The 22,807-nt window shown below is 45.4% G+C and overlaps 1 protein-coding gene across 1 annotated transcript; it reads left to right on the top strand.

Annotated features, from left to right (window-relative positions):
* The first annotated feature begins 92 nt into the window (after positions 1-92).
* LOC146599511 (inner centromere protein-like) lies at positions 93-17,790 on the top strand. Its single transcript, XM_085298406.1, has 18 exons — positions 93-315; positions 644-757; positions 3,472-4,205; positions 5,344-5,395; positions 6,129-6,162; positions 7,351-7,438; positions 8,113-8,203; positions 9,300-9,435; positions 9,512-9,646; positions 10,835-10,944; positions 11,351-11,462; positions 12,882-12,992; positions 13,340-13,470; positions 13,676-13,754; positions 14,714-14,821; positions 15,078-15,188; positions 16,809-16,956; positions 17,519-17,790. Exons 1-18 carry the CDS (start codon positions 179-181, stop codon positions 17,722-17,724), a joined length of 2,637 nt encoding a protein of 878 aa, XP_085154532.1. The 5' UTR covers positions 93-178; the 3' UTR covers positions 17,725-17,790.
* Positions 17,791-22,807: the final 5,017 nt, after the last annotated feature.

The raw sequence follows: 22,807 nt of genomic DNA, 5'->3' as shown, positions 1-22,807 counted from the left end.
GGGGTGAGGCCGTGGGGCTCAGGCCTCCCAAGCCTCGGGGCCGGGCTCCTGGGAGTGCATCAGCACTGCCCTCGCACCCGGCCCTGGGGAGGGGTGTGGAGCGGGCTCTTGCTGGCTGCTCCTGCGTGGCCCCAGGCTGCCAGCACCCACCTCCGCCCTGCTGTGCTGCAGGCAGGCCATGGCAGAGGCTGATGGTCCCATGCGGCTGCTGGAGGTGTGCAGACAGAGGCTCTCCAGGTTCCTCCATGATGCCAAGCACAAGCACTTGGCCTGGCTGCGGGAGGCTGAGGCRCAGGGCATGAGGCTGCTGGATAGGTAGGCCCTGTGGGCTGCCCTCTGAGGAGGCCTCCCTTCTTCCCCCAGGAAGCCCTCTGGTGTCAGCACTTTCAGCCCCCATGAGCTTAGTCCATGTGCAAGGGTGGCCTGGTCCTTGTGTGAGGCCCAGCAGGTGCTGGCTTTCAAATGGTTTAGCATAGCTGCGTGTCGTGCACCTCGTTTGGGGCTTGGTGGCTGTTGCACCTCCTTCACTCATTTCTCACCCAACTGGCCTCATTGAATGAACATTACTTTGCACGTAGCATGGTTGGCAGATAGGGGAGCAGGGGGAGGCTATTTTGTCTTTGTGCGTTTGTGTGCCCAACAGCAACTTTGGGGCTGAACCTGAATTAGTGCCCAAAACACCATCGCAGAGGAGGCGTCCCAAGAAAAGGCAGTCCTCTTCTCTCAAAGATGAAAATAAGGAGCCAACCAGGAGGAGGTACGTGGGTCAGTTCATGCTCTGGCTCTGCTGCATGGCTGTTACCTTCAGCAAACAGGAAATGAAAAGTAAATTTTTTAATTTGAGAATGAAACAAAATTGAGTTGTAAATCTCCATACCCCCTCCCAAAAGCCAATTTATTTTCACAAGTTAATAAATATATCTAGATGTCATTCTGTGTTTTCTCTAAATGTTTGGAAGACAGTTACTTGGTTTCCTTCACTTCTGTTTTTGAATTGTTCATTAGAAACAATGAATAGCAAATATTTGTTTCTGTTTTCTTATTTCTTTGAGGTTTGTTTGTTTACCTGACTTTTTTTCCAGTACACCTTCTGGCCTGGGGTTGCTCTGGTCTTCACACTCTGCATCTTGTATTGTTGCCTGAGAACCTGAGAATGGGACTTGTTACTAATTAGGCACAAAAAATGCCATGTCCACTCCACCATATCAATCACTAGAAAGCAAGCTAAAGCTTAGTATGTAGAAGACCTACTTATTTTGGGAGGTGAGGAAAGCTCTCCCTCCCAAAGCCAGTTGTCTGCAAATGGATGCAAAGGCAAAATGATGTTGGGCAGAATTTAATTACTGGTATAACCAGGGAGGACTTTGATGCCGAATAACTTGCCTGATGTCACTGCTTTGTGGTAGCTAGCTGTGTGTCTGCTCATGTCATGGTCAGCGGCAAGCTAGTTAAGGTAACTTTCTCTTCAGAGAAACATGTACTGTGATCTGAGAGTAGACACGTGGACAGTAGCTGTAATGTGACCAAAACCTACTGATTTGACAGGCACTAGTGAACTATTTGTGTATAAAGCGCTTAGATTTTGAAAACCATGGTGAAAAACCCGCAGGAGTTGGGCAGGAAGGGTTGGAACTGARAGATTGTCAGAAACAAGACATGGAGAATGGAGAGAAGAGCAAGAATAGTAAGGAAGCGTGGGAAGTTCATGTATGTGTGTGGTTAAGGAGGGCAGGAGAGGAAAATGTTGCAAATACAAGTGGGGAGAGCTCTTAAAACATTCTGTTAGTTTACCAAGTCAAATGTAGGCAGCTGGATTGTTCCCTGAAAGAAGACAAATCTTCCTTGTGTTTGTCCTCTTAAAACTAGTTTTCCAAAAAATCTCCCTCTGATAGGACAAAATGCCCAAAAGGAGGATAATCACTCGCTAACAGGAAGTTCATACTAAAGTTCAGCACTTTGCTGTATCCTGAGGGGTCAGATCACTCTTGTTTCCCTTGCTCTGTTCTGCTCAGTATGTTTGGGGTTTTTTGTTTGTTTTTTTTTTTCCAGTTCATCTTTTAATGCATTTTTAATTTCAGATTTCCCAGTTAAGTCACTCTTTTTTTTTCTAGAGGTCAGAATGAGAAATTTAAGAGACCAAGACTGAACTGAGGGCAGAGAGTATCAGCTTGAATACTGGTTGCAGGACAAACCACTGCTCATTGGTGATCTTCCACCAGTGACTGTGAATCCTTATTAGCTTAGCTAGGCTTTGACGCAGTGGGTTTTCATAGCCGTGTTTTCTACCTGGTATGCGCTTTTGTGTTGACTATCCATCATGTTTTGTTTTTCTGATCTCCACCCTTTATGTAGGCATCACGAAGTTTGTTTGGCATTGGAGGCTTCCTTTCTCTTGATTGTGCTGAAATTATTCTTGGGGGGGGGAGGAGAGGAGGAGGTCTGTCCAGCTGATCAAGTGCCTGGCTCTATCCTTTCTTGACAAGTCACGTAATGCAAGAGAGCAGGATTTCAGTGCCAGAGTTCCCCAAGCCCCTTTGTAGTTGATCAGGATTAACTGAAGCAATACAGCTAGAGACAGTTACTGAGCCTAGTATTTTTTTTTCCTCATAAATTAAGGTAATTTAAGAAACTTATTAGAGAGTCCTAACCATACATGTACATTTTCTTGCTGTCATCTTCTGGAATGGGCTGTCAGATACTACATGTATTGCAGCATCACTGTTTTCCGAGCTGTTTGCAAGCTCTGCAGGAGAGCTGTGAATATTCTCTCAGCATCCAGGCCCCTGCCTGCTCCGTGCTTATCTGTATTTTACCTTGGTCAATCTGTTAGAGAGCAGACTAGCCTGCTGTTTCTAGGTGGGATCTTGCTCCTAGGGGAGATTTCCACATAAAATTGATCGGGGGAGACTGAGATATGTAAATGTTTCTGGGAATCTTCAGTCCGAAATYCTTTCCTTTGTGGATGTGATGTGTGTACTTTGCTCGGGGCGAACAGGGTGGATTCAGTTGTGGCAGTCTGAATTTACTGTCCCCTAAYGTCTGCCCTAGCTGGGGCTGGGGATCACTGCACAGAGCAGTGAATGTCCTGGTATCTCAACAACTGCAGTTCATGTGCRTGTGATACCACTTTTATTTGTGAGTAAATCTAGTGTGCCAGGCTGATAGCGGACATGGTTACAGTAAGACTAAATGTCCTATGGTACAGAGTGGTAACATCAAGTAAAAATATCTTGCAAGGTGTGRGGAGCAGTAATTTCTAAATTGCTCCAGCTAAACCTGCCAGAGCACATTTGGGAGCTCTCAAGACTGAGCTCCTGCATTTAACTCGTGATAAAAGAGTTGTTGTGAGGGAGAGTGATGGAGGGAGGAAGCCAGTAGGTTCACTTTTAGGTTTGTCTGCTTTTTACTCTAAAATCATTTGGAAATGGGAGACTTCTGCATCACTTGATAACTTTATTGTTTTTATCTAAGGTTATCCAGAAGGAGAAGCAGTATCAAGCTAGTGTCTTCCAAACCAGGTTCCCAAAAACGTCACAGCAAAGAGCAAACCCAGAATTCCAGCAGTCTGGGGGAAGAGGTGTCTGCACCCAACCCTGCGGTAAGGTCTCAAGCCAATTTTAAAGCAGAGCTTCCAGCACTGCCAGCAGCACTGACTGGGAAGTGGCCAGCTGAAGAGCAAGTTCCAGTTGCAAAAACGGATTGTAATGACTGCCCTCAGGTCAAGTTAGGGAAGGGAGATGGGGCTGATACTGAACATGGGGCCTGTAAGACTGTTGCAGGGGAACAGTCCAAAGGGGCTGGAATTACTGAGCTGCCTCGTGTGTCATCTGTCAGTGTGGTCCCTAGTGGCCAGACAGCAAGGGAGGGGGAAGAGACCCCCAAAAGAAGAGGAAGTACCTCCACTCCCAAGGCTGCTAGAAATGGAGATCCTGCTACAGACCAAGGAGATCGATCTCCTCAAGGCCTAGAAAAAGTACTTTTCCAGGACTCCAACACCAAAATGACCACAATGAGAGCCAAAACGCGCCATTGCTCTGGACGTCGAAGCTTTGTGGGTGGCCCCCATAAAAGCCACAGGGCCTCCTTGGCAGAAAAATATTCCCTGGCCAGCAAAAGAGAAAGCATGATCCGGAGATCCATCAGCAGGGCCATTTCAAAGAAGGCAGCAGCTCGAGAATCATCCTCTGCCTCCAGCAGAGCGAGCTGTAAGTTCCTTTCAGCTGCTGAGTATTTTCATTTGGCTAAATCAGCTTTTCAGGCTTTTTGAGGAATAGGCAGCTGTGAAGCTGCTCATCTGTATTAACACTGGCTCCTGGTCTCCTCAGCGAAAGGCCTTGTGGCTTCCACCTGGTTCAGGTGCAATCTTCAGGTCCTCACTGGCTGTCAGATCAGGTCTCAGGCTGTGCTTGCTTGCTTTGCTGTAGTGAGTAAGGGGCACACCTAGTCGGGGGTGGAGACTGGAGGCTGGCTCATATAATTCACAGATGACCAAAAAAGTGAGAAGGAAAATGCAGTTTGGCTTGTTCTAGTGATGTGTGAAGTTTGGCCATGTAATGGGTTGACCAGAACAAGCTATTGTATTACCTTGTGAGGGGCTTTAATCTGAGTGCCTTCTGACAACTCCTTTTTCTTTAATTAAAAAAAAAGCTGTAGAGACTGAGTATCTCCACCTGGTGAAATTTGGCTGAAGTTGGCAAAGGAGCTTAAATGTTTTTTTTGCATGAAGATGGAAGAGTAGTGGGACTGAGAACCAAATAGCACAGTCATCTGAGGAAATGAGATTCAGAAATCCATATCCCCTGCCCTCAGCACCSTCTGGGAGGTTTTGCTGTTTGTACATTCTGAAATCATTGCTTCTGAAGACAGACTGGCTTCTAATAAAGCACTAATGCCTTTGGTATTTAGTTTTGTCAGCTTTGAGTCACACTGCTTGTAGGCATTTGTTATAACAGTTTCAGCTAAGTGGTGTTATGGAGTGTGTGTGGGGGGGAGGGGAGTGAAATCAGCTAAAATCCACCAAACCTCTGCATAAAACTGTGTGGAGAGGCAGAAGCTGAAGTCAGTTGACTTAGAAATGATGTCTGCGTGACACAGGCATGAGCATGCTTGTGTAGCTGGAGCAGTCTGCAGACAGAGGAGGTGCTTTTTCAGTTCTCTGTCTTCCCAAGCTACAGCAATTTGACAGTGACACGTGAGGGAGGGTGACAGGGCTGGTGTGGAAAGCAGGGATGAGCAGACAGTGCGTTCCCTGGAAGCAGAGCCTGCACAGAGACCTGGGCACTGAGCTCTACCACACACAGAAGAAATCCCCAAGTTAATGTTGCRTGTGCTTTTCTCCCCCAGGTCAAAGCTCCATGGAGGTATTTGTGGAAGATGATGTGACCAGCAGCGTGAGGTGAGGTTACCTTGTAAAGCAGGCAGAAAGAAACCACAGAAAACCCTTCAAGGAAACTATATGGGTCACTCCTATGTTACAGATCTGGGACTAGTTTTATAATTGACTGTTCTGGGTGATGGTGTCACTTGGGGCTGGTTGATATTTCAAAGTTAGTGTTGGTCAGGCACAGACCTTCCTTGTTCAGAGTACAGTGAGGCTGATCACTGCAGAGTCCAGCCGTATGCCAGAAGACCTGGGAAGCTGATMGAAATGACTATGCCTGGTATTGGCTGGCAAAATGTGAATTCTGTTGTGGGACTGCTGGTAGTTCCCGGCCTCTGGATGCGCTGTGGCACTGGAGGTTGGTCAGCCTGTAAACTGACTTGGAAGGTAGACAGGTAAAACCCTCTGTGTGAGGCTCATGGAGCATCCGTTTTGCCTACTATATGGAACCATTGCAGAAGGGGACAAAACTCACTCATGTAATGCTCAGCAATGCACAGTAATGGTCCATCAGAAAAATTTGCTGCACCACTCATGTTTGGCCTGGCTGAAACAGACTTGTGCCTCTCTGGATATACTTAAACTTACCTGTACTGCTTTGGCTCCCGTGTGCTAGCTCCATTGTACTTTCATTACCTGTAACTCACTCTTCTGATTGTTGTCCTCATAGAGATGCCCCAAGGACAAAATAGTGTTTCTTCTGCTTCACAAGGAACTGAAATAATTAAAATGGTACTTCTTTTTACAGACCTGGGCTGGAACTGAGCCCTCAGATTGAAAAGGTAAGTCTGTCTTGGGTTCTTGAGCAGTTCGCTTACTGTCTTTTTGTACATCTTCTTGCCTGCCAGTTCCTGAGCTAACATCTTTTGCTGAGCAGTTGAATGCATTGCCATGGAAGCATAAAATGTGACCAAAGGATTATTCTGTCACATCCTTTCATTTTAAAAGAAGGCACTGCTCAGTTGGACAACACTTGCCCCTCTCTCACTTGTAAAGCTAGTTCAACCAGTTGGCTCCCTGGCTTCTGGAAGGCATAGACCTTTTGTACCTTGATAGGGCTTCTTAAAGATGGACTGTTTGAGGAAGCTTGGCCAGGTTCTTAGGTTTTAGTGTGCTTTTTGCATATCAGCTGGGCATGGTAATTGGTTGTGTGTGTATTCTTAGCTTGACTGGTTTGAGCTACAAAAATCAGGAGAACGGTTCAAGTTAATGTGCTTTGCTGGGCCAGTGAGGCTATGTACACAACAAGCTAGTGTAAGTCAGTAGTGCTTCCAAGACAAAGAAGCACATCCCTTCCTTTGAGCTGGCAGAAACATCTTTGACCAGCTTAGGTGAAAATTAACCCAGCAGAGAGGCTGGCTCTGATCAGCTCTCTGGTGTGGTTCAAAAGTGTCGGGGGCAATGGGAATGGACAGGTAGCAGTAGCTGACATCCACTTAGCAAGTAGGGTGGACTGTGTGCACACGCAGGCAGCCTGGTAATACAGTGGGATGCTGTGCTGCAGTGACCTTGTTCTTTGTGCTGGTGTGAATGTTCCTTAGGGCTATCTAAAGTTCCTAGWGGTATCATAAGCTGAGACACTAAAGGGACTTATCTTGCTTTTAAGACTCAAGTATTTGTAGTTAGAAAATCACTGTCTCCAAGGTGTGTAGAAGCTGCCCATTACCCTTGAGGTGCTTTGACTTCAGAGTCCAGGTCGAGCAAAGTGAAGTATCCTGCTCTGTGTGAGAAGTGCTGAGCAAATGTCGTTTTTCCTGCAGAGGCTGGTGCATTATGAACAGACCTCTGTCACTGAAATGAGTCAGCCAACTGACAGATATACAGCACAGCTCTGAAAGAGGAGCAGGCCTTGGTCTAGCAGCAGGATTACAGTCAGATGTGACTGACTTTTTCAGGGTAGCAAGGTCCATGGTAGCCTTGTTGCTTTGGAGAAACCATGCTAAAAGAATACCTGTTTCCTTCTCCTTCAGACTCCTGAAAACTTCCTTGCTTCATGTGAAAGTGTGCAAGCTGCCAGTCCTCCTGCACAGCACTTGTCTCCCCCTGAGCATCAAACAGGTAACTGAATTGAGGGCAGATCTAGGACTTGTGTGGAAACAAAACTACCTCTGACCAATCTAGGCTATTTTTTCAGAGAAACTTGTTTTCCAGAGAGCATGAAACCTATGCTATGAGCAAGGACCTCTTGTAAATATTTCCAAGCCTTGAGATAAATGCTTTTTAGTCAGACATCAATTTGCATAATGAATGAGTGGGGATCTTTTTAAAGATGATTACTGGTAAACCTGAAGTCTTCTGGGTAGCTGAATGTTGTGTTATAGCACCTTGACATCCCTCGCCTCCTTGAGTTCACATCATGTAAGGGATTACAGGTCCTTTTTATTTGATGTCCCTCAAAGCAAAGAGATAGAGGTCTTCAAGCTTTTTGTTTTTTTCCCTGTGGAAATTGCATAATCCCTTAAAAAGCTGTAGCTGGAGTAGAGAAAAGAGTAGCTAGAGTCCTTTTGGTGAGACAAGTTGTGCCTATTCAGAAGGATGCATGCAAGGTATGTACACAGCACTGGCATACAAGGTAGTCGTCTGGGTTTCTTATTTCCCAGTACAGTTTTTATTCAGTGAGGCTCTCAGTACATGAGAGCTGGAGATAAGTCAGACTCTTGCAGCGAGATGCCTGCATATGGTGCTAACTACTYTTTTTTTTTTTTCCTTCCCCCCTCGCCTCCCACCCCCAGAAAGCTGTGTAAATATGAATAGCGAACCCCAAAAGGAGAACCAAGAGCAACACCGCAGTGCTGAGTTCCAGGAGAAGCCCTTACATGTCTGGTATGAGGCATTTGCAGGGAGAAGGAATGAGTGGGAGTGGCCTGGAAGGACTTAGACCTGGCTTTCTAAGTAACTTGGTTGAAAGATTTGTGGGCTTTTTCCTCTCCATCCATGTAGTTTTGAAATCTACCTGCTCAAATCCTAATAGTATTTGGGGACTCCATTATGGTTTCTTGAGCACTGTTCAGGACTAGGACTTGGGTCTGGCTTGGAGAGWAGACACGTTGTTTTGTGCAGATAATGCACAAAACAAAGTTGACTAAGATAGCACTGTTAACTCTCATCTAAGCTGTGAGTTTGCTGGGTGGTACTTAAGGGGGTGGTCTGGGAGTAGTTCTAGAAGGCAGCACCAGTAGGTGACAAATCTGTTTATGTGGTGCAAGTATCTGGAATACCTGACTTCCTCACTGCATATGTTATGCATATTTTATGTGAGATTTCAGCTACTTTTAGCTTTATCCTCTGTTTCTTCTCTTTGGTTTTGCCAGGGTGAATTTGCTGCAGGTGGTGGGCAGGAAGGGGAGTAGCAGTAACTTCTGTTCTCATGTGGATGCTCAGTATCATGTAATGGGTCAAGCTGGGCAGCCTTCCTCCAAATTGCAGCCAAATTGAGCCCAGGCCGTACAGTGAAGCAGTGTCCCCTGTTTTTTTTTTCCCTGGAGCTGGGGGATGCAAGTGAAGTTGGTTCTGRCATGGATCTGAAGCATCTGTAAAGCAAATGAAACACTGTCATTGATGTGTGTTAGGCTGTCTAGCCTAGGTGGGTTATGTCCATCTTGTTGTCAATACCAGCTGTAACAAAGACCTCTTGCTGACAACTGGAGTGGAGAATGAGAGAGCAGGAGTGGTRTAGTGTATTACTGCTCTGAAGCTTGGGTTTTCCTTGGCTGAGTTGTCGCGTGCCTTTCCTCTCCTCAGTTCTGAGTGGACRATTTGTCACAGACTTGGCTGATAAGTTTGCAGGAGGCCCCAGTCCTCTGAAGGTAGCAACCAGGCAGAGTGAGCTGTGGAAGGAAATGATTTTTGGCAAGACTAGGGAAAGTATTTGCTTAGGCTGGTGATGGCCACCTAACATGCCTCTTCCTAATGCCATCAGGACGAGAAGCTGTAAGCAAGCAATGGGTGTTACGTGGGACAGGCAACAGCCAGGGGGTCGTGCCCTTTCCCCTTTGGAGGACAAGCACGTGAATTCTGCAAACCAGACTGTATCTTCTGCCTCTCCAGCTAGCAAGGTGAGTGGGTGCCGTAGTCCTCTTTTGCCACCCTTTTCCTGGCAGGTACTGACTTTCCTCTGTCTTTTCCCCTTAGGTGGTTCGCCCATTGAAAAACTTCCTGCAGGCTGTGCAGAGAAACCAGCTACTCACAAGTCCAGGATCCACAGGACGTGGGGGTGTCATAAGGAATTTCATCAAACGCAACACTCCCACTCGACCTGATCTTAAGGTGCATCAGAGTCCTACCTTCCGTTGCAGGGCAGGAGTGGGGGCAGGCATCAAGTTTTGGGGAGTGGAAAGAGAAACTGATTACTTGGATGTATAAATATGTTATTTGTCTGCTACTGTGGATTGGTGCAGCTCCTAATAACAAATTGGCTTCACAAGTCCTACTTCAGCCTCCCCAGGGAGGGAGGTTAGTTGATCTACAAACACTTACCTGTTTTTTAGCATGAATCCTCAAATCTTTCTCAGATGCAGAGAAATCTCAACTGGTCTGTCTGTGGTCAGCAAAAACATTGTGTTGTGGTACTGTTGAACCCTGAGGAAAATGCAAAGCTCATCTTTGCACRGTGGGAATCTGCTCTTTTGTGCAGTGTAATTGGCTGCTGCTGCAGGGCTGGGATACAGGCAGTGTGGTATCTGGGGGTTCCTATCCACATGCTGGTGAGGAACTACTGCAAATGAGGTTGGTGCACTATGAAGGAGGGACTAGTACTGCAGTACTGTTTCCAAGGCCTTAATCATCTTTTTTTTTCTCTCACTCTCTACAGGGAGACTTTGTTGTAAGTAAAGATACAATTTTCCAGCCCCAAGGTTAAGGGTAATGGCTCCACTTCTTGTGTTACAGGCACTGGTAGCTCTTCCCCCTTGCACTGGCATCCGTGGAGCCCTCCTGTTCTCTCCACAAGAATGTAAACTGGCCAGGTGGTGAGGTGGCACGATCTCTTTGCGGGTGTTTTGCTGGGACTGGGAACTGCTAACAAACCTTTCGATCTTTAAGCACAGGACTCTGTGCTGGGCACCTTCTCCCATTCTCCCCACTGCTGGTATATGTAGCACTGTCCCATGCAGGAAATGTTTGCTACAGGTCATGTATTGCAGTGCTGTGCTAGCTATTTCCTTGCCTGAACAGATTCTCTACAGTAGGTGATGCTGAAGGGCTGAGTTGTTTCCCTCCCAAACTAGATGATTCTTCTGCTCTAGGCGGACGATGTAGCGGAATAAGCATTGTTGCCAGACCTGCATTGTCTCTTCCCTGATACTCACTTCCCATTCTAATGAGTGGGTGATCACAGCTTTGACAGTGACTTCTTTGTTTAGCAGACTGCCTAACCTCTAGTTGCCTGTGCACATGCAGCCTGAGGGTAGAAACAGGCCCCAGYAATTGATATAGTCTGAATTCATCTCCCTCCAGGAGAGGGAGCGGCAAAGACTGGAAAGCCTCAGGAAGAAGCAGGAGGCTGAGGAGCAGAGGAAAAAGAAAGTGGAGGAGGARAAGAGACGACGGCAAGCAGAAATGAAACAGTGAGTTGGGTCTCTTACCTCTTGCTCCCTCCCTTGTTTAGCACAAAATTGTGTTGGAGGCCTTTCCTGCTAGGCAGACAGCACAATTATACTGTCTTCTCTGCCTCCCACTTGGAAGGACCATTCTGCARGTGATGTTCCCTGGGCACTGCTGCTCATGGCTAGCTGCAGAAAGAACTGCATCAGTGCAAAGCATCTGCTGATGTCTGAAATTAGTTCAGATGTGAGCTTAGGTCAATCAAAGCAAGTCAAGCAAAACAATAGTTTCCATGTGGAACTGGAAAGCTACCATGCTAGAGAATGAGCCATGAGCCCCAGTTACCATGGCAAGTCCTTGTACCCTGCATCATCCTCTCTGACAGAGCAGACAAAGCTAAGAGRCCCCTCTTGTGCATATATTGCCCAGGAAGAGGGAAGAGCGTCTAAAGAAGGCATTGCAGGCTCGGGAGCGGGTGGAACAAATGGAAGAAGAGAAGAAAAAGCGGATGGAACAGAGGATTTTACAGAATGATGAAAAGGTAAGAAGTCTGACCAAGCTTCAGACCAGTTGGGACAATGATGTCTCCTGGTGAGCTGAGAAACTGAAAGGGTGCGAACTGGCCACTAGTTTGTCATAAGCATAATAAGTGCAAGCGCAGGGTTGCTGCTGACGGTGACTAATCAGGTGGTGGGTAAGTGTGCATCTAAAACAGACTCTTGAAATCTTCTGCTCAGTAAGCTGTATGTTCTCAAGCCTCTGCACTGGCTCTAAATATTCTTGTTCTGATATGCAATGTTTATGGTGCTCTGCATTCAAGGAATGCGGCAGCATTCCTCGTCTGTGTACTGTGAACAGGCATTGCAGGTGAGGCAGCATTATTTGGCCACAACATGCTTAGAGCGAGTGAGTCATTTGCACAAAGCAATAGCCATGCAGCAATGCCATCACGCTTGTAGAGGGTTGCAGAAGCATGGCAGGAAACAACAGCTACCAGGCAACTAAGGGATGCTCCTGACTGTTAGGCGTGTTGGTGGCGCTGTGTATGTTTGTATTGTTGCCTTTTAAAGCCTTGCCCTGTTTTGAGGGCAAGTAGGTATAGAGTATGTTGGGATCAGCCATTGCTGACTGCGTGTGGACAATGTCTGCTGCTGCTTTTGTATACCAGTGCAGGTTCTCCAGGACTGAGGGAGGCTGTGACTGACCTGGAGTCCTGGTAGCAGCTTGAAACACTGATGTTAGCTCAAGGCAGAGGGAATGAGTTCTAGAGAGAAGTACGATATCTGCTTGTGAACAGTCTCTTCTCCTTCAAAAGAAGGACGAAAATTGATGGGCTCAAGCTTTTGCCCATTTGGGGAATGGACTGAAGTGACCTTTGGAAGGGTCAACTTTAAGAAAATGAAGAAACTGGTGCTCCTTTTAGCCTTTCCTAAAACCTGAGCGGTCAGAAGCATGCATAACCCTGACTAATCCACTGCTGTGCATGTACTAATGCTTTAACTGGGACAGACAGCTCAGGTAAATGAGCCTTGTCTCTGTGACTTGGACAGCTTTTGTATTCTTCATTCATAGTGCAGCTTAGTTCAGTCAGAGCAGCACTGTAGGCCAAATGGAAACAAGGGTTTTGCTAGAACCCCCAGTTCTGCAGAGAATCACTTAAAAGGTTGGAGCGTGTATTTTGAGGCTGTGTAATTGTCTCTGTGCTCTTTTCTCCAGTCACTCTAGGTGATGGGCTCCTCTTCATGTGATCTGTAGTAAGTGGTTGACTTGTTGCATGAGGCTGGTGCTAAATCCACCAATGGCTGTATACCTTTTGGTGGGTGTTGGGCTCTCAGTCTGATTAAGACCCAATTAAGACCACAAGCCTCAAACTTCGTAAGATCTTCCAGTTCCCCCTTGTGGAAAAGGCTGTAACATGTGCCTGTGGGGGCTGTGGAGCAGAGCTGTTTGGCTTTCTCAGGTACGCCCCTCTCAAGTGCGAGAAGAGAAAGTGGTAGAGGAAAGGAGTAAGAAAAAACTGTCAAAGAAGGCTGGAGAAGCTGATGCACGGAAACAGAAAGCACTGAGGATGGTAAGAGCAACACCAGGTCTTTCCTGCATGCAGGAAAGGGAAGTAGTAGCAGGGAATCTGTGCACTGTTCTGCTTTGTGGGAGGAAGATGCACTGCTGTCAGGAGTTGCAGGGATTTGGGGGAATGAGAGCATCAGTGATGCAAGATCTCTGTCTAGCAAGTCGGGTGAGCGGGTCTTGTACGGAGGTAGCTATGGGGGCAGAAGGGGAAGGCTACCCAACTGGTGGGCAGCCATGAAAGGTAAAGATGGGATTTAACAAGTACAGGCAGTCTCAAATCACTTGCCTCATCTCTTCCTGTCTTTCCCTGTTTGAGTTGGAAGGTTACAAGGATTTTCTTTCTTTCAGGAGGAAGATGAATTTGAGCAGCAGGAACTACTGCAGAAAAGGAGAGAGGATGAAGTGAAAGAAAGGGGGAAGAAAGTCTTAGAACTAAAGAATCTTGTAGAGCAGCGCCAGGTGGAACAAGTGAAGGAGAGGTATGGCTTAGCCTGATCCTGCCCTAGAGGAGGGAACTTGGCAAAAGGCATGGCAAAGCAGTAGATATGATTAATGGTGCTGAAACTGGGAGACTGGTGTGAACCTTCAGCTTTACCAAAGGTTTGGGGTGCTGAAGTAAGAAGCTAAGAGTGCAGTGGATGATGAATATTTTTGTCTTGACTAAACTATGGTTTTGTTTCTCAGGGATCACAAACAACAAGGGAAGGAGAAGGCCCCCCCACTACAGCTAGAGCTGGCAGTGTTTACTGGAAAAAACATAAAGGTGGGGAGTTGAAGTGGTCTTGCAGTGACTTCTCTCTTGTAAGCCAGTGAGGACTAGTATACTTGGACAACAATCCTGAAGGAAAAAAAAATCATCCAAGTGCTGTGTTACTGTCTAAAGTTCTTAAATTACCTATTAAATTGATTAGAGGACTGAGTATAATGAATTCAACAACCAGCTAAACATGTTATTGTAAGGAGTTGACTTTTGTGCAAGAATGAGTTAACTATTGCTAAAGTCAGAATTAATTGTTTTTTAACAGGCGAGCTTTCTCAGCCTTGTAGCCTTAGTACTGCAGAAGCAAGATGAATGACAGCCGTACAATGGCACTTTGAGGAACAGTTCCAAGAAACGTTCACCAGTGTTTTAAAAATCTTTTACTAATTTCCTTATCCATTTACTACATTCATTTACTGTATAGGGATCACATGATTTCCCCATAACAAACTGCAGATATCATATGGCTACACACAACCTCGTTTGTACTTACACAAGGTTAGGAAAGAATGTTCTGGCTTAGTCAAAGCTGCTTGTCTCAAAATATCACAGTACGTGTTCTTTCCACTCCTAACAAATTAACAGAACCTTTCTTTTTGCCTTTCTTCATTACTAAAAAGTCCGCTTCCCAGATGCTCTCCCTGCTAAGTTCTTCCTTCTATATTTGTTCTCACTGCTCTTGTTCACTAGACCAATGACTTTCAAATATGTATTTCTTCCTATTTAATTTTAATAAAGGTCTGAATCCCTCATATGCTGCCAGCAACTGGACTGGCGTGAGAGATGACAAAGCTCTTCCAGATAAGAGAAGCTGAATCTAATTCAAAGTGACTGAAGCTCTGGTTCTTCTGTTAGCTATGCACTGCCTTCCCCTGCTGAGAAGAGTGGAAGAAGAAACTCTTGGGTAAAGTGGTTTGGGTGAAAAAGGAGTTTATAGAGTGAAAAACTTTGCTCTTTAATAGGAAGAAGAGAGCCCAAAAGAACTGCAGCAGCTGCTTGGTCAGGAGAAGAGAGGCAAGCAATCAGAATTGATTGCCATGTCTTCTAATACACGGCTCAAAGTGGTAAAGGTGAGTATGGGTTCTGGAAACTTTAGTGATAAATCTGAGGGAAGATAAGAGTCCCTTTGTGCAATTCTTCTTCCTATGGAAGATTTTTTTTTATTTTATTTTATTAAACAAAATTCTCAAGATCTTCCTGTAAAAGAAGAGTGACAGAATTTTGTGCAAGGAGCCCCAGATAATGACTCAGTTCCAGAGGGAGAATCTGGTTATTTTCTGTAAGTGAACATGCATGAAGAATGGCTTGGTTCTTGCATCTTAACAGGAGGAAATCAGTCTGCAGGAGTCTCAACAGCAGACGGGAGAGGAGAAAAAAGGCAAGCAACCAGAATCAGTGACTACTGCTTCTAGCACATGGCTGAGCAAAACAGTAAAGGTGAGCCTGAGTTCCAGCAGAACCCTCAAATAAAATGGATGTGTGGTGCCTAACTGGCCTCTGTGCTTTGGTGTCAGCCTGCAGACTTATTAATAGGCGGTGATGGAGGAAAAGAGCAGGAGATTAAATTGTCTAGTGTAGGGTGTTGGAGTTTTAATGTCAGCCTGTGCAGAGTAAGGACAGGGAAGTCCTTTTTAGGTGTTTGGCTGAGTGCTCGATACAGGGGAACCTGAAGGAAAAGCAAGTGCTTTATCTTCGAAAAGATGTTAGGAAATTGCCACATGATGGCAGCACATCATGAGGTGTCCAGGTTAGCCTATGGCACCGGTAGTAGCACAGTAGCAACACTGACCACAGCCTCCCTGTGAAATCTGTCTCTTTAGCTCCTTGTATCTCCAGAAAGAAGTTTGAATTGGAGTCACTCAGACATGAAAATTAGAAGGGTGAGAGAGAGGCTGCATAAACAACCAAACAGCCCTGAGAAAGAACCAAACTGCCTTTGTCAGACTCCCCTTCCTGGACTCTCTTACCCTGGGGCTGACTGGCACTTACTGCTGGAGTTCTGCATTCTGTGACTTATGTCCAAGCTTTAGTGAAAGAAAACCAGACGTATCATGAAACCTGTGGAAAAGCTTGAGCAGGGGACCCAAGCATGAAAAAGTGGAGCACCTAGAGATATATCTTGGGCATTTCCTCAAAAAAAATGAGTTCTTTGCTTATGTATAAATGTGGCTATACTTCTGTGTTCCCTTATTCCTGTACTTAGATTGAATGCTAAGAACCGCATAGAATTAGGATTGCCTTCCTGGTCTGTCCTCTATTCAGCACCTCTAAGTACTTCTATACTGCAGATGGCTATCAGGAAATCTAGGCATCCTTGTTCCCCACTACAAATCCAGGAGGTCCCTTCTGAGCTTTGTCTTGTACTGTTCTGACCTGCAGTTTCAAAGGAAATGGAGCCATGGCTTTTTCATGACAAGGTAGTGACAGGCTTTTCCTTGCAGCTTGAAAGTTGCATGATAGGCAAGCAGCTGTTTTGATTTTGCTGTTTGCAGTCCCTACCGTGGTACAGAGTCTTGCACTGCTGCTTGGCTTTCAGGGGGCTGTGGTTTCAAAGCAGGGATCAGCAAAAGGGCCAAAAAGATTTGAGTACTGCTCGGTTTTACTAGGAATCTCAATCCAAATTATCTGTCAAGTGGGAATATTACATTTATTCCATGCACAAGTGTTGACCTTTCTCGTTCTGTTTTTGAGATAGGGATGAAAAAGAGTGCGAATGTGATGCATCTGCTCTAATAAGTCTGCCGTCAGCTTGTTTTTGGCCACCTTCTCTCTAGAGTAAGGTTCATTGCCCAGCATATAGCTCTGGGAATTTACCTCTGACTCATGATTCCTTTTCCATGTACGGGCATTGCCTAGATACCTTAGCAGTCTCTTTCTATAAAAACTGGGATCTTAATACAGTCTACTTGTCTGCTGTTGCCAAAGCTTTGAGGTGCCCACAAGGGGTCAGACTGCACAGGCGGGGTTGCAGCTCTCCTGTCTAGGACAGCAAGCTGGGGCTTTTGGTTCTAATGAATGTTTTTTGATTTTTTTTTTTCTTTTTTCCTGTGGTTTCAGAAATCTATCTCCACATCCTGCTTAGGGCCACCAAAGGGATCTAGGTCCCCTAAAGTAAGTGAAAATAATTACGGGATGGATCTGAACAGTGACGACTCCACAGATGATGAGAATGAACCCCGGAAGCCTGTCCCTGCCTGGGCTGATGGTAGGTACAGAGTTTGGTTCTGCTTAGTTTAATTTTTCCCTTAGGCAGCTGGAGCTTTCCAGATTTGCTCAGTACAATTTCGGCTTCCCTAAAGTGCAGCCTTAGAGTGTGCAAGTATTCAGTGGCTTTCAGTGATGAGGGGCTTGGAGCTGTTTTCTTGCATGTGCTGTTGTGTTGAAGTTGAACCAAAGTCCTCTGGGCCCATGTCTGGATCCAAGAGTGTGAAAAGGAGAGTGGAAGCTCACTGCAATGAAGCAGCCCCTTCTCCTGAAGGAAACCAAGATAGGGTTGTTGGGTTTAGGATACTTCTAGTGTGAAGAGTGACTTGAAAACAAGCACTGTTGGTAGCCTGAGGATGGATACAAGTTCTGTGTAAAGATGTGCAAAGCTTCGCAATCAGCAGAAAAAYTGAATTAATCTCGCTTTCTACACAGATTTTTAACAGTTTTTAGGCATGGAAGGAGAGGAGTAACAGTTCTGGGAGTTTTAAGGGAAAGGATCCTTTAAGCAAAGCACTGAACTTACTTATGGGTCTGCTTCCCTGATGTGATTGTTCTTATAGGATCTCAGCTTAATCAAGCTATTTTACACCAATACTATCACCCAGTGAACATTGACCAGCTCTTTGGGTTAATTGCAAGCCCTAAACTGGAGGATATTTTTGGCAAGAACAAACCTCGATATTTTAAACGCACCAGCTCAGCAGTTTGGCATTCCCCACCTGGGACAAAACCTGCATGTGGCACATCTTGCATCTTCAAAAACTGAGAAGAAGCGAAGAAATATCTTTTCTCTCTGTATGTCATATTGGTTTATTTTCCCTAGCATACAGAATATTTACAATTTTAATCTTTTATTTTTGCATGAAAATAAAAACATTGAATAAAGTCCTATTGCCATGAACACTGCTTCGTCAGTGCTTATATTTCTCCTTTCCTCCAGCACTGTGTGGTGGTATTTCTGGACAGCTGTAGCTGGTGTRCTTTGCAGTTGATTGCTGTGGTTTCTGTACGTGGCAGTACAGATATTTGAAGACGTAGTATTGCCCCATGACTTATTCTGTCAGCTTGCTTGCAGAATCTCAACCTAGAAAGCTGTGAAACTGTACTTGGAAAGATCAAATGTGGGTGCACTGTTTTCATAACCCATTCTATGCAATGTTTATGTACTAATAATGCTTTTATGTGCAAGACCAAGTATTATGGTTTCAACCCAGGATCATTCTGACCTCTTGTTATTCTGAACCAGAAAAAAAAACTTTTCTTCAGCTAGAAAAATCTGCTTAGACAGGTTAAGCTGAATGTTCTGTCACTGTGGGAGGGGGGGTGTATGGGGGGGGGGTTCTTTCCCCTCCCCTGCATCCCCTCCTCCCTTCTAATGGAAAATTTGAACTTAACCTAAGTTCTGGGTGCTGGGTTGTGTGTGTTTCCCCCCCCCCGCCCCCGAAGCTTTAGGCTGCAGCCTTGCTTGAGCAGGATGCAAATTTATTTAAAAGCTGTGGTTTGGAAAGACTAAGCAATGAAATGATTTCTGTAGGACTGCATTCACATGACCTGCTTGCATGCATACACACCCCCTGGAGTGTGCTTAGTGGCCATAGTCATCTCCTTGCTCCTGCTGTGCATCCAGTAGCTACCTCGTGCCCTGGGAAGCTGTTGCCTGGTGACTGCTGAGGCACACTGGAGCAGCAGCAGTGGGTCTCAGGGCCCTGCGGAGCTGTATGGGGAGAGCTGTATAGCCATGCTGTGTGTCTTGGCTGCCCTTGCAGCCCCTGGAGGGTTAGCCAGTACAGCTAGTGGTGTTCAAAGAGCGACCCTGCAGACAGTAGCAATGAGGAAGACCTTTAGATGAAAAGGGAAGTCCTTGAGTCAAAGCCAAAWCCCACATTTGTCTTAATAACCCTTCCTTCCTCTTTCTTCAGGTTTTCCTATCTCAGGCTGTGTTGTGTCTAGCAGTCTTTCTAAGTCACACATTAGATGGCATGATGTGCTGCTCTAGGATCCCTCTTGCCCCAAGCAAGCAGCTATGGAGCTGTGGCTCTTTGCTTTCTCTGAGGAGCAAGGGCTGGCATTCTCTTCCCTATCCATTGCAGCCCAGCTTCTACTTCCCTCTACACTGCCCTCGACATTGGGCTGTGTTCTCTCCTGGGATGTTTTTGCCTCCTTGAGGGCAAAGCCTTCATGATGCTGAGTGGATCCAGTGGCACAGTTTCTTTGTGAGCAGCTCCTTACTTCTCTGGCAGCTTGGTAGTTGTGTGCTCACCACTGGCTGCAGGCAGTTCTTGTCAGCCCTGTGCTACTCTGCTCTCTGTAGCCATGTCCTACCTGGTCCTCTCCTCATACTGCTCCTGCCTCTCTTCCTGCTCATATTGGTTCTGGCAGTTTGGCCTATACCTGCCAATGTTTTGGCTCCTGGAAGAGCAGGTCCTCAGCACCATCTCTTAACTTGTAGGGGAGGGAGGTGCTTCAATGACTTCCTTCTCCTCATACTTGTTGCTGGGACTCCAGTACCACGTACCTCTAGTGTTCCTATTCAGCCTTTATTTTGGTTGCAACTGCTGTTCTTTGGTCCAGGCTTCCTCTTGTGCATAACCACCTCTCTCTGTAACCTTCTGTACAACCTTTGCCCTCCTCCAAGAGGTACAGGTGCCTGTGTTTTAAGGAATCAAGGTGTAGCCTGGATCTGGCCCTGCTGCACAGTTTTCATTCAGCAGAAAAATATTGCTGAGTTGTCATCAAGTCTTTAAAGGGGGAGGGGGAAGGTACCATTAAAAATACAGGTAGAATTCTTAAGACGAATTCATCAGAAGCTTGAGGAGTTGTGAGAGAAAACAACAGGGGAAGGTAAAAAATCATAAAGAAAAAAACAAGTAGTCTAATTGAAAGTTATAATGTTACCAAGTGGAGGTGTCAGTGTCCTAGGAGTGTCAGTGTAGGCAGAGCTGGTTGCAAGTGGATACTCAGCTGTGCTCAGGGCCSTTTCTGGGGAGCCCAGGAGGCTGACTGTTCCCTGGCTTGCTGASCAGCACACACCCTTCAGGTGCTTGAGCAGGATGCATGCCTTGTAAGCGTCATGCATGCACTAAGCATGCAGTCACATAAGACCACAGCTCATTGCTGTGGATCCACAGTGGATTTTAAGAATTCACTRTACAACAGTTAGGGGAGTCTTACTCAATCCATCTGAAGCTGTTGTTGCAAGGACAGTTGCAGCAGAGATTCTTGTCAGTATCTGGAAAGTAACTGATCATCTCAGAGAGATTTGATTCCCTATGTGAATGTTGCTATYTGCAAAAGATACTGATAAATTGGTTATTCTATGGCTGTAAGTGTCTGTACAAAACAAAGATAATAGAGCACTCTCAGATGCATCCAGCCTTGTCCCATGGATTTGTATTGGTCRATATTTCTGAAATGATCCTTGACTCAGTGCTCTTTCTCTGCTGGTTCCTATTCTCCTTGAATCTGGTCTCTAAGCCAGAAGGTCTTAGAGACCTTGTCAGTGAGAGACAAATAAGAACAAGAGAGTGATGATATGAGACAAGATGATGATAGAATAAAGACAAGACTGGATAATCCTGAAACAGCAAAAAGACTTGACAATAACAAAATGGTGAGTTCAAAAAAGAGACCGGATGATACAATACTGATGATAAGATACTGAAAAGACCAGTTTTTGATGAGATGTTGACCAGGTGATGCTAGAAATATCACACCTGAAAGACCAAATGACAACATACTGATAAGATGATGTCAATAAGGCAATGAGATGGCATCAAAAACATGATGGCATCAAACCATAAAGATTATGAGAAAATGTGAAAAAGGCTGTTAGATGATGAGGTGGTGTTAAAGAGATGATGAGATAAAAAAGATGATGAAATCATAAGATGAGATGATGCCCAAAAGACTAGACAATGATACACTGACAAAATGAGATGGTGAGATGAGAAGACAATGATGAGACAATGAAGTTGATGAGACATGGCACCAATGCATCAGGATGGAGACATGACAAGACAGTGATGCCTGACAAGGAGATGGTGATGGTGAGGTATGAGTCACAGACAATGAGATGAAACAATAAGATGGCAACATGTCAATGACAATCAGATGATAAAAATTTCAGATCGTGATGAGACCAGCTGACGTAATGCCAAAAGGACAATGCCAGAAAGACCAGATGATGAAGAAATTAACAAGGCAATGTTGGAGAAATGTCAAGGTGAAGCCAAAAAGACCAGATGAAAAGAAGATATTGGAAAGATGATGTCAAAAAGAGGGTAAGATAGCATTGAAAGGACTCATGATTTAATATTAGAAGGATGACAAGATGATGCCCAAACAGACTGTACAACAAGAGAATAGTGAGATATGACAATGAAATTATGAGAAAATGATGGTGAGATCAGATGATGACAGGACCAGAGACTGCCACGAAAAGAAAAACAGATGATAACCATGATAAGTTGATGAAGAGATGATGATGATGAGGCAATACTGATGACAAGATGGTGATGAGACAACATAAGAATGAGTTTATGATAAAAGGGTGATAGTGTTGAGATGACAATGAGATGTGTCAACAGTGACAGCAAGATGAGTCAAGGACCACATAGGTGAGACAAGTCAAAGACAATGGGAGGTCACTTCAGTTGAGAATGAGATAAAGATAAAACGAGATGATAATGCAATAACAAAAAGACCAGATGATGATGTAATGCTGAGGCAAGCTCAAATGAGACTCTGCCAAAGGGATGAGGAGACAAAAACAAAATGGCAAGGAGACAACATCAAAAATGTGACACAAAAAGAGTAGATGATAAGATGTTGGTGAGACAACAATGAAAAGATGATGAGAGGATAATGACATGATGATCAGACAATGAGGTGAGGGTGACTTGTTGACAATCAGATGACGGTGAGGATTACAATGAGATGATCAAGCAACAAACAGTTAATGATAACACCATGGTGAGAAGAAGATGCAGATGAGTTGATGGTGATGATAAGGCAATGCAAAGATGTTGATGAGATGGTACGAAGACAATGATGATGCTCGTGATTTGGTGAGTCGAGATGACACAAAGACCACGGTGAGACAATGTCAAGGTGATGCAAAGATGACAGGATGAGGATACTGATGAGTTGATGGCAAGATGATGAAAGCAAAGAACGTAAATGCTAGTGATGAGGATGAGATGTCAGTCTCAGGCTTCAGCTGTGCTGTTGAGGTAACCAGCCCTGGGACCATATGCAAGAATTGCAGTGTGACTGCCTACGCTCTTCAAACCCTTGGGTGCTGTTCTTGCACACCCTGAGTGAGCTAGTGGGCCTCTCTAGAGCCATTTCCATGTGCTGTTCAGGAGGCAGAGCCTGGCCTCAGGTGGCAGGTTTGCACACAGCTCTCCCTCCAGGGGTCTGAACAAGCTCCCTACCACAGACCAGCTGCTCCTACCAGCCGGCCTCCGTCCCTCAGTCCCTAGCATAGTGAGCTGCCTTATCAGCCATAGCTGGTATGACTTCTGTGCCTTGCAGACACAGGAGACAAAGGTTAAGTGCTCATTTAGAGAGCTGACTACAGCTGTCTGGCTGCACAAACAAGGTTTGCTGGTAGTGGGAAGAGAAACTGGATCCATAGACTATTCCTTGGGGAGCATCCCTGCAGGTTGCCTTGCTGCTGAGCCCTAGGAGAGTCCTGGAGCATTGCCCCTGACTGCAAGAAGGAATGGAATTTCACAGTGTGTAGGGATTCTTGGGACTGGATCTTTATTTGACGTTGGTATAATTAACACAGACATTCTCTACAACAAATATATGTCCAAAACAGAAATCGAAAGACCTTCCTGGGA

The sequence above is a fragment of the Rhea americana genome, unplaced genomic scaffold, assembly GCF_003343005.1.
Source record: "Rhea americana isolate MKP2758 unplaced genomic scaffold, rheAme1 scaffold_139, whole genome shotgun sequence".
Lineage (NCBI taxonomy): Eukaryota > Metazoa > Chordata > Aves > Rheiformes > Rheidae > Rhea > Rhea americana.
The sequence above is the reverse complement of the archived record's forward strand: the minus strand, read 5'-3'. Positions and strand labels throughout refer to the sequence as shown.